This window comes from Anoplopoma fimbria, chromosome 11 (assembly GCF_027596085.1).
Source record: "Anoplopoma fimbria isolate UVic2021 breed Golden Eagle Sablefish chromosome 11, Afim_UVic_2022, whole genome shotgun sequence".
In the NCBI taxonomy this organism is placed as follows: domain Eukaryota; kingdom Metazoa; phylum Chordata; class Actinopteri; order Perciformes; family Anoplopomatidae; genus Anoplopoma; species Anoplopoma fimbria.
Window position 1 is genome coordinate 17,297,426 of NC_072459.1, and position 12,419 is coordinate 17,309,844.

At 41.0% G+C, this 12,419-nt stretch overlaps 1 protein-coding gene across 1 annotated transcript; it reads right to left on the bottom strand.

Moving 5' to 3' along the window:
- Positions 1-5,043: 5,043 nt before the first annotated feature.
- lin7b (lin-7 homolog B (C. elegans)) lies at positions 5,044-12,121 on the bottom strand. Its single transcript, XM_054607585.1, has 6 exons — positions 11,867-12,121; positions 10,562-10,680; positions 9,100-9,171; positions 7,698-7,907; positions 6,236-6,399; positions 5,044-5,567 (listed from the first exon to the last, which is right to left on the bottom strand). Exons 1-6 carry the CDS (start codon positions 11,940-11,942, stop codon positions 5,546-5,548), a joined length of 663 nt encoding a protein of 220 aa, XP_054463560.1. The 5' UTR covers positions 11,943-12,121; the 3' UTR covers positions 5,044-5,545.
- Between the last annotated feature and the right edge of the window lie 298 nt (positions 12,122-12,419).

Sequence of the window (12,419 nt, forward strand, 5' to 3'; positions counted from 1 at the left end):
AGGAAAATCCTGTGAACGACTTAGACAGCTAGCTTTGGAGAAATGGTCCTGACTTGTGCAACCCAGACAAGTGTTGTTGGCACATAAGTTTGTAGGGATCCCCAAAAAATCCATATAAAGCAATGCAGCAACTGGATTGGAGGTTACATCCACGATTTTTAAGAAAAGATCATCAACCGATAAAAAAACATATAGCTGCGCTAACATTGGGCAACTTTCGCTAATGCTGGATAGACAGCGAGTGAGATCACTGACAGTGACAGGTGCGTTAAAGCACTTTACCCAGATGGCATTTACAAGTATATCAAACTATTTTTCTTCTAAGTTTTATTTAAATCAAATATTTACAATGTATTGTGTTGACAATGTATTGAGCATTTGTTCAAACGCAAAACAATTAAATAGTAGAATAGAAAGAAACAATCACTCATACCAATTCCATAAAAAAACAGAATGTAGCATAATTAATAATGATAATAATTCGAATCAGAAATATTATAGAAAAAATTATATTTTGATGACAGACTCAGACGAACAACTCAGAGTAGATTTTATTTACAGATATGGATTTCTTTTTTTAATTCCAAATTCAAAGGACCCAAAATAACATTTAATTTCAATTAAAACTGTCGATAGTTTTGACAGTAATTTTGCAAAACTAACATGGGTATAATAAGTGAAGACCTTCTACTTTAAATGTGTTTACAAATACCCCAATGAACATTCTTTTAACCATCATACCTTAAAGGTATTATCCCATTAAGTTAGTTCAGTCCAATAATTTAAAGCAACCCTCTGCTTTAGGTCCAGAAAGCACTATTTTCTTTTAGATGATGGCGCTTATTTTTCAATTCAAGATTGTTATGTTGTTAATGTCCTTACATGTTGAGTAATGAACATTGAGGGAGAGAGCTAGGTAAACAGATCTTGAAACCACTTCGGCTTAAGTCAAGGGAACCCCTCCTACAATTGATCTCGTTGATGCCATAAAATTTATGGCATCAACGAGATCAATTTTCACTAGCACAGGCATATTCACCACCACTGAAGGCTGTGCCCTCCTCCACAAGAGACCTGCATGTTGTGAAATGGCTGAGATATTTTACAGAAAGCTGAGTTTTCCACAATTTCAGTTTAGCGGAGAAGGCTTTCACATTTTCATAAGCTGCAGTGATAAGCTGACCAGGGCCCTGGAGCTTCAGGTTAAGGATGTTCAGCTCCTGTGTTAAGTCCACTAGGAATGCAAGGTCCATAACCCACCCTGGATCATCAGGTTCAGGAACATCCATTCTGTCATCTTCCATGAATGTCTTCACTTCTGCTCTTAAGTCAAAAAATCTCTTCAGGACACTACTAAATGATGTACTTTTACTAAAGTAAAGTACATCACCATATGTTGTAAAAAGGCCCTGAACTGGCGGTGCTGTAAACTCCTGGACCTGATGTAACTGATACATCTCAGGACAACAGACATGACATGCTGCACAGTGCCTGTTGGTGTACGATGCAGTGCAGAACGACTGCTGGATCTGCATTTTCCTCTAACTTTCTTTGAACCAGCGTTACCAGTCGGTCATAGACGGGGCTCCATCCGTGGTAATGCCCACCAGTCTGTTCGCACAGCTCCTGAAATATATCCTTGGCTGTGGTGCGGCCGTGCATTGGACACAAACTCAGCAGCTCTTCTGCTTTATCGGGGACTGTTATTGCCGACGGACAGGTGTCGGTATGTGACTGCAGACCACATTAGGCTACATTATTTTCTTACTTTTCTTTTATCTCGCCGCGTACGCATCACTTTGATTTATTTTGTCAGAGAGAGACATATATACGTATAATGTCCCGCTGGGCAGCAACTTAAAAACTTTTTTGGAGGTGTTGTGAACGCAGCGCTGGGACGAATGTCCGCGTTTAATAGAAACGAGGCAGCCAGCCAGGCACGGAGGAGAACTCTCCATGGCAACGCTGCTGTAACTCTCCATGGCAACGCTGCTGTCACTGTCACTCATTGAGAATGTTTCTCTGCTTGCATCAAGCCCGGTCGATGTCCCGCCCCCGAGAGCCATATACCTCACCGTGATTGGTAGGTTCGTTCAGCTCCGCACACAACACTGTAAAGTGCCATTCATATAAAACTCGCGGGCCGCACTAACATTAAACTTTCATATTAAGGTGGGGGCCACAAAATATCGTCTAGCGGGCCGCAATTGGCCCGCGGGCCGCGAGTTTGAGACCCCTGCCATAAATTCTAAATTGTTTTAGTTTTATTCAATTTGGGTGAAAATGTTCCTCCTGTTTCATTCCACGAATGTTTGAATTACCTCTCGACTGAAATAGAACAAAGATATCATATCAAACTGTATGTTTTGGGCACTTGCGGCCTATAGACAGCCACTAAAATCCGCCACGTCCCTGCCAGAGCTTCACTTCGGCGATGTTTACATCTATCTTGTGGAGAATCCCTCACTTTACTGTTGCCAGAATGAAAGCGTACAATAGTGTTTAGAAATCCTATTTTAGTAACATCATATGATACGGTACATTCACAATAGTTGTTTAAAGCTTGACGCCACACATTATAAAATATAAAGCTGTAAATGCAACGACTGCATGCAGGAGACAGTTTAACTAAAGAGTGATAACAGAAAAAAACGGCACATATACATTTGAGGAGGTTTATTCAACACAGGACGCATACTTTCAGCAGATATGAAAGCTGATAATTACCTGCTTCTCATGAATTGATAAGATAAACGATAACTTTACATTCCTGCATTTTAGAAATAAGTGGACATAACCTGTAGCTTCTGCACACCTAGTTAATGTTTCATTGCTAATTCCCTAATCTTTCCATTTCTATTTATTTCTGCTGTAGTTGTCACCAAATCTGAAAATGAATCATCATTTAAAAAAATATGATTACATTTACAATATCCACTGAATTACTTTTCTTTTGTTTTGTTCCCACTAAATGCATTTTTAATGAATTTGTGATCAGACAGTGGGACGTTATTATGTGAGGATTCGCAAACTTATTGTAGACAAGAGCTAGGTTTGAACAATAAGTTAATTATTGTAGAGAAAACTCTTTCATATTAGAATTTAAGAACTGCTAAATCACTGAAAGTTTTAATTAAAGAAAAATGCAGTACTTTTGAATAATAAGAGCTGGACTGTTCCGGTAGTTGCAGGTACTATTTTGAATAAGATCATCTGGAGCATCATTATTATCTCCTCCAGTGGTCATGTGTGCTCTCATATACATTTTTAATTGCTTCTAGTTTTGTACAAAGATGCGTAGATGTACTTTTTGCCTGTTTATTATGACTGTATAAATTGAATGACTCAACAATGTGTCCTTTCAAGATATTGAGCCGGGTGGTGACACCTGCTGATTGTTGAGAGGCATGACAAAACATTGGTCATCTAGTGCAGCCAGGCCCAAGGATGCAGTCAGGCCCCAGTAATGTGTAGCTCACCAGCAGAGTGCCCCCAGTAATGTGTAGCTCACCAGCTGAGTGGCCCCAGTAATGTGTAGCTCACCAGCTGAGTGGCCCCAGTAATGTGTAGCTCACCAGCAGAGTGGCCCAAGAAATGTGTAGCTCACTGGCTTGGTCCTGGAGGGTCACAATTCAACCAGCTCCTTGTGTTGGCCTTTTCTAAATGCGAGTGTCCGGATTTTGAAGAGATAGATTTCCTTTCTGGGTGTCTCAAGTACAGAATCCAGGGGTCCCTGGGAATCTTGTAACATAAGATCTCCTCATCAGTCTGAACATCCCTGTCCCAGAATGTTTGTATTTTTATACATGACTGGAAAATATGTGAGTGATTGACATTCATCTGCCCACACTGTCTCCAGCATTGCTGCGGTTCACCCAAGTGTTTATTTTTTATTTTGGCTTGATAAAAAAGCAGATTAAATTCTTCCAACCAAACTCCTTCCATCTTTTAGAGCTGGTGGACGTTTGTTGTGTTCTACACATGGAATGCCAATCACTCTTCGAAAGTTCAATGTTTAATTCTAGTTCCCATTCTAATTTTACATGGAGTGAATTTCTTCTGTTTTGTTTCTGTAAACTGCTGTACAGTTTTAAAAATTATTTGAAGGGGTTTGTTTGAATGCACATGTCAACACTTCAATCACTTCATTACCTTCAGCTGAAGTTCCTTTTAATTTCAGTATTGTAGATATGTTTTAGCTGTAAGTATCTGAACAGGTCCCCATTTTCTTGTTAAATTCTCCTTTAAGTTTTTTTAAAGTTTTAAAAGACTTTCCCTCTGTGAGTGTATAGCTGTTAATCTCTCCACCTTACCAATGTATTATCTATCTCACTAGGTCTAACTAAACCTGGGAGAATGGGAAGGCCAAATCAGAAGTTTACTATGTACTTCGAATTTGTATTTTTTTTTATATCTCATTCCATATTTTCAGTGATTCTTCTAAATGGAATTTTCACCTTTTTGGTCTGTATATTACTTAGCACATTGCCCTGCTGATTCAGGAAACCCCACTAAAACAAAATATTTGTGCAAAGCCTTCCCTCCAAATCATAAATCCTCTGGTGCAGCTCTCCCAACTCAGACCTTGTAGGTGGCAGGTCTTTTTCTAAATGGCCTTTTGGGCTCCCTTTGGGAAGTCTAGCTCTTGCCCCTGGGGGCCCATAATGGGTTAATACAGCCCTGCCCGACTATTTTGCTGCCCAAGAAATTACATGGCTGGAATTCCAACTTCCAATTTGCAGTTTTCAGAATGGCCTCTTTGTCACCACATATAGAAATCAAGGTTTCACAAATTCGAAAAACATTTCAAAATAATGTTATGTCTACTTCACAGCCAACGTCAGCTGTGTGTACTGGAGGAAGATCAGAACATCAGAATCAGAATCAAAAACGGTTTATTGCCAAATTTTGACTGAAACATAACCCATGCAACAGGAAAGATGACCGCATTCAATTGACACAGTTAGACTTTATTTCATGAATAATTATGCAAATCAAAGAATACACAAATATATATATATATAAGATGACACTTGCCAGCTACTGAATCCAATGTAATTCTTCATACTGCTAATGGCTAGCCCTCTAGCCGGGACATCTGATGGAAAAATGGAGGTGATGACTGTGTCAGTTTCCACAGGTTTTCCTTGCTACTGAGGTCTAACTGCAGACAGCGGACCCTGCTGAGGAGTACACTACATGAGAACACAAAATTAAAACGACTTGAGAATATAAACGCTAGGTTCTAATTAAAGCCACACACTACAGAGAATGTGTTGCCCTTATGTAATAGCATGCTGAGGATGATTTAACACTGGAGAGATGACATTACAGGCATGGTCTGACAACAAGCTTACTCTGTATTTATCTAAGAAATAGGGAAAGAGGGAGGGGAGAAATCCTAAACTGCAGCGTTGGCTTCATGAAGAAGTTCAGGTAACAGGTGTTGGTAGGCTACTTTGGTTTTTTGCTTCTCATCTACGGTCTTGCCTCCTGCTAGAGTCAGGAGGGTTTGACAATGAGGTGGATGGAGGCATTGGATTAGCTAGCCCCTGGACTCCAGAGATCTGCAGGAAGAGAGACAGAATATTATGCTACATGCCAGTAAACTATACCAAAATAAGAACTCCAGACATGGCCACTAAAACATAGATTTTTTTTGTGTCAGATGGTGAAAAGCTTAATGAAAAAGTTTAAACTTATTGCATGCTTTGGAATGAAACCGCCAGGAAACAATCACAGCATCGCAGCACTGTCTCTCTCTTCAACAGCCAACCTCTCACCTAGTCCAAAAACAGTCATAAGTAGTACTTCTTTGTTTATAAATGACAGGTGCACAAGTTAAACACTGTTTGTGTTTGACAAAACAGCAACAGTCCTCCCTGCAAACCCCACCCAAGGTTGTAACTACTGAACCCGACTTGGACCTTTGTGGGGGTTGAATTTTCCTGGAACTTAATTTAGACCCTAGTACCTGCAGTCGAAATGCAATGAGTTCCTTAAAAGGTTCCTAGTTGCAGGGGAAAGTTCCTGCGGGCGTAAAGGCTTTTTAGTGGCCCCTCTTGATCATCCTGCCTGGCTCTACGTAACATAAGAGACATATGCCAGCCCCCACGACTAAATTTGCATATTGAGATCAGATCACAATGCAGGTGATTGGGAGAACGCTTAATAAGAGCATGTGTAATTTGATTTGGGACACGCTGACAGTGCGATATTAACGGTGGTGACTCACGAGTAGCTGGTGTGCTGCTGTCGTCTTCGGGCGCTCCTCATCTTCTCAAAGCGAGCCTCCATTTCCTCCAGGACCTTCGGGGTATAGCGGACCACCAGCTTGACCGAACCCTGGGCGGCCTTCAGCAGCTCCACGGCCTTCTCGTGGTGCTCCCCCTCAACGCTCTGCATGGACACCGACACACAAGAGTCTCAGGCCAAATGCTATGAGGGGTCAAAGGTCTGCATGGTAACATTCCAACCGGTCACTACGATGGCTCCTTACACTGATTAACACACTATCACCTCAGAGGTGAAATGAATCAGTGAACTTAACTTATCTGTAGCAGATTTCTAGACAGCATAACTCTACAAGTGTTTGTGAAAATCCCTGTAAGTTACAGTCTGAAACATCTTTTGATCGACAATCCAAATTTCCAATCACAGACAATTGGCTTTGGTGTGACATACTGACAATTCTGATGCCATCATAAAACAGACCAATATATAAATCTAGTGTTGTCCCAATTTACACTTGTAAATGATTAATACTCTCACATGTGTGTATGTGGATCTGCTTTTTCTTTTCTCTTTCTTTAATAAGAGGAAGAATGATTACTGAGTGTGTCTCAAAGCTCCTCCTGATTTGAATCCATGTTAAATCCTGAGATCGTTCCTATCCGCCCAAAACGCATGAAGTGACAAAGGTGTTTCAGCAACATCTACTATTGTTTTGTCATGACAACACAATTAGTAACACTGAACAATAATTACCACAACTAGTAATTATTTTTGTGCTGATGAAGTAAAATAAAACCAAAATGACCAGCTGAAAACCACAAGAGGTACATGAGATTAAGTGTTTTTGCAATGGTAATTGAGAAGATTTTTTAAGTTAATTTGGGTGAACAGTCCCTTAAATGCCTCCTTTGGCGTTTCTCAGGAATCTTCACTACATGTTGTCATATTTGATATGTTTTCAACAAGACACATTTAATTATCATTGCTTATCTCTTTCATGTCCAATTTCATGCCCATCCTGGTCGGGTTTATGACCAAATAGCTTTTTAAGTGTCAGTTGCTCAACACAGAACTGGCAGTTCCTGTGTTAAAAGGAAAAGCAAATTTTTATATTTTTCCCTTTTTGCCAGGCTCTGCAGTTGATCACATCCATGTATGTAGGTGTAACCCACTGTCAGAGTCCATTTTGGCCCATATCATTGCCTTTCGTCAGTTAAAGCTGTTTTTTGCCGACCTCTGGTGGTCAAGTTCTCACATTTACTGCGGGCTGTACTAACAACCAACAGAATAGAAACTTGGAATCAGAAGAGTTTGTGAAACAGTGCATATCAGCTTTACATTCTTTTATCTAGAACCTCAAGTATTTGGCTGAGTGAATTTTCTTTAGTTTATTCATAAAAGCTGTCATTAGAATAAACTTGTCTGAGTGTTTGTAGTAGCTCACACAGGCCTGAGCTTCTTACCACTCCGTTGACAGACAGCAGCTGGTCTCCCCTCTTCAGCCCTCCTTGGCGGTCGGCCACACCCCCAGGGATCACTCTGGAGATGTAGATTGGGGAGTTCTGCTCTTTGCCCCCCATGATGTTAAAGCCCAGACCCTCTTCTGTCTTGGGCAGCTCCACCACCCTTGGGTGGGCGTGGCCCTCGCTGGCTGCAAAGGCTGCCACTGTGGCCTGTTTAGGAATGCAAGCGTATGATCAGCATATAAAAGAAGACTATTTCACATAAAAATGGTTATGAAATGAGTTTACATTCCTTTAAAGTACAAGTAGGTCACAGAATGTATCACACACAGAAGTGTGATTTAAGATAACGTCAAATGGTTTTGACATAATGGACCCTATTTTGGTGTCCATTATGGACACCAATCACAAGCAGCCTATTTCTGACCTTCTACTTGCTCCTCAGAGGTGGGAGGTGAGGGACAAGCAGGTTTGGGGTTCATTCAGATGAGGCAGCACCGAGTGAGTTTATTAATAATTTGGTGGAGACTGAGTATTAAAAGTCGCAATGAGGATAGTCATCTCAGAAAAACGTCTCTGCTCCTGCTTTTGTCAACAAGAGCAAACTAAATACTTAACAATAATGGAATTGTGCGTCTGCCTTTAGTTCACATTTTTCAAGTATGTCTTAGAACAATAGTCACATGACCATATGTTCATTGAAATAGGTTTTGTTTGCTGTTATCGTTCCTCCTGTTCATACTGGAACAGATCCCTTCCTACCAGACTTCCAATGGAAGACAAAGAGTCAAATGAGGCTTCAGTAGGTCCACAAATCAAGTAGCAATCTTCTTAAGTTACAGTCTGTTTAGTTCCGAATTCTCCTGCATCAACGAGAGGAATGATTACAGCAAGCACAAAGTGTTTCAATTAACATCCGTCAGATGAGTGTTGCTTTAAGACGGATTAAATAAATGTCAACCTATCCTCTAAAAAGTAAATGAGCAATATTAATTAAACTCTCCAGCCAGTGGATGTCTTTAAATCAGCATCAAAAAGTAACGTTTAATGTGGTTAAAGCAGCAACTCCAGGAAATCAGTGGGCATGAATGAGTGATTCTTACAGTATATGTCATCCATGGAAGCTTTATGAAAAGTTTCTCCTTCAGTTCAATAAATCCCTGCAGCTATCTGAAGGCAGCAGAACACAGCGCCATTACACATATTTATCCACTGTGTTTACCTCCATTGTATCACATCCACATGACAACAGGCTGCTACTAAACAACCACACACACCTCTAAGAGAGTTTATGTATAATCACCACACCCTCCAATCTGTATTCCACAATAATACATAATAATAAACAATTTATCTTCTGCAATAGTGAAGTAATCTTTAGTTATTAGTTTGCATGTAATACCTTGGCAGTTGCCTGTGCTCGCACCTCCGGTCCTCCAACTATGTCTAGAGTGTCATACAGCTGCTCATAAACCTGAGGGGCAACAGGGCAGAGCAGAGAGTCAGACCAACATATGAGTGTTGTAAAGTGAAATGCACTGGATAAACACGTGATGGACAATATTACAGACATCCAAGGAAAAAAACAAGCTTTAATTAAGCTGACCAAGAGGTCTCACAATCACTACTTTGATATATGAGTATTCCAGACAAAGGTGGAGTAAACAGAGCTTCAAATAGTGTGAGAAAACAGTGAAAGGAATAATCAAACATTCTGGGAAACATGGTTACTTGGTTTGTTTCTGAGAGTGAGATGAGAGGATGAAAATGATTCTCATCTCAGTATGCTACAGAGCTGCAGCACGCCTAACATAAAAACTGGCTCTGTCCACAGAGGAAAAACTGTGCCTACCCGATCCCAACTCAAAGCTCACTAATTAATATGCTCCATGTAGTTTGTTTATTATTTATTCAAAATAACTAATACTTTAATAATTGTTTATTTGACTAAATTGAATTCTGAAATGGATGTGAAGATCCTCTATTTAAAGGTCTAGTGTGTAGGATTGGCGGCATCGAGCTGTGAGGCTGGAGATTGCAACCAACTAAAACTTCTCCCGTGTGCCAAGTGTGTAGGAGAACTACGGTAGCCGACGTGGAAACATGAAAAGGCCAATGACCCTATCTAGAGCAGTGTTATGTTTGTCCGTTTTGGGCTTCTGTAGAAACATGGCGGCCAGCTCTGTGGAGGACCCGCTCCCTATTTAGATATAAACAGCTGTTCCTAAGGTAACTAAAACATTAAATTCTTATTTTCAGGATATGCAAAAGAACATGTACATAATAATATTATATTCCACTTCTGCCAATAAATCCCCCCAAATGTTTCACAATCTTCCCTTAAGTCTAAGTCAGAATGTCTTCTTCTGATGTTGCTATAATTCTATTCAGCAGTTATCTGCTGAAAAAGCCATGTTATACTGCCTGTTGGTTGGCAGCAAGTATTTGATTTTTGTTAATGACTTTAAAAACACACAATCACAGGGCCCTTAACTGACTACTGAAATGTGAAGTCATTTGTTAGGATTTTAATATTTGACTGTTGAAATCCTAGTTTCCGAAACCGACATCACTTGCCTGCAAACAGACCAAAAGCTCTCCCAGCATCCCCCGGGAAGAGGTCAAAGGTCATCGACCATGATTCAAGGAGATCATTCACATCCGGAGAATTTTTGAACAGAGATACCATCACTCCCCATATATGAACCACCTGCAATCGGTCAGTGGATACAGTATGATATCCACTGACGCTGAGTGTCGTGTAGACTAAATGCATTATATTAGGATTTAGAAACAAATGGGTTTGAGCACTCCCGTTATTTATGCCCTCAGACTTCCCTAAACTCTTTGCTGTACGCGCGTACCTCTCTGATGGCAGCACAGAACTTGCTCTGAAGGACTCTCTGCAGGGCCTGCAGTTTGGGAGGAGGTAGCTCTCCGCTCCGCTGCAGCCGATCCAGCAGCTCGATCACCCTGCACACATCTAACTCATGCACACATGCATGCACACACACACACACACACACACACACACACACACACACACACACACACACACACACACACACACACACACACACACACACAGGATTACCAACAAGGCTAAGCAGGCCCCACAGGCCAGCAGGTCACTGCGTGGACATTATGATTTCTATAGCCAATTACTTTGAAGTAATATGATTACAAATGTATTAACCGATTACCGTTAAAGCACAACGAAATATATTGTTCTTCAATTTCAATTTTTTATTTTGTATAGCCCAAAATCACAAATTACAAATTTTGAGGGCTTTAAAATCTGTACACATGAAACATCCTCTGTCCCATATCACAGATTAGCCTCGGGGGGCTTTATATGTGTACAGCATCAATGTTACATCCTTTAACCATAAAGTAACAGTTTGTTAGGCTCATTCAAGAAAAGCCTCTGACAATAAGCTCTGCTTCCCTGCTTATCTGAGCCACCTTTAGAAAACACCCCTTGTGTGTTCATTTAATGCGTGGTTATTACACAGGCACTTTGCATACTACAGGGCTATGTCGGCAACAGAAGAATCAGTTTGATGCTTTACATTAAAATGCAGTTCGCTCCTACAATCAAATGAGGGAGAAGACTTTTTGTCGACGGGCTCACCATATTCGCTCGCGCTGCACGGTATCGTGATGGACAATTAAGACATTTCCCACCCAGCGGATCTCAGAACTGTTATATGATGAGATGCATATTATCTGCGGCGCGAGCGAAAATACGTCGTCCGACATTCGATGAACAGATTTTAGTACATTTGGAGCAAAACAAGCAGGTTTGCTCCAAAAGGCAGTCATCAATTATGAGGCGGTCCGAATGGATTCTACGTCTTTCTTCAGAAACGTGAGCGCGCATCCCGCGAGTAATAGCCCTTTATACACCGATTTAAAAAAAACAAAAAACGTTTTAAACACCTATATCGAATAACTGCGACACGAGCCTTCACTAATGTGAGCCTACTTTATTATACTGACGACACTTATTTAAATGAGGGCAACGCCGTTACCCCCCCTCCCCCCGAAATCATTGGGAAGCTTAATTTAGGACAAAGAACCGCCTCTCCATCGAGGTTAAACCCGGGTTTAACGTTTCTGTAAACTAAAGGGGAGGTGAAGCGGGCTGGCTCGTTCGGTAACGTTACCTCTCTCCAGGCAGAGCGGCTCCGTCAGGGCCGCCATGTCTGCTTCCTTGGCCGGGTGGTAGTAGGAGGACATCATTCTGAGCTCCTCCGCGTCCTCGGCTGATCGCCTGTTTAACTAATGCGTAGATGGAGCAGCGGATCTGGCTCACAGCGATGCGTGGTCCATCTTTTATGATGACATGGTCAGCAGACTGCAGACGAAGCGCCGACACGGCCGAGTGAGGGCCGGGGAGGAGGACAGAGGATCGGGGTAGAATGCAACCTGACGCACATCAGCTCCCGATTCATGCGTGATAACATAACGCGCACTTTGAGCATTTCATACAGATATCTCAAGTATTCCTACTGCATATTGGAAAAAAAATATATATATATCTGTCATATATCTTTACTTTGTTGCTGACCATTTGTATTGTATAGTGAAATATTAAAGATTGTTTATGTTACAAAAGTTCAGTGTTTTCCATTCATGCAGTATAAAAATCCGACTATAGGGAATTGATATATTAAGTCCTCGACCAAAGTGGGCATCATATGGCAAAGCAAGCTACTT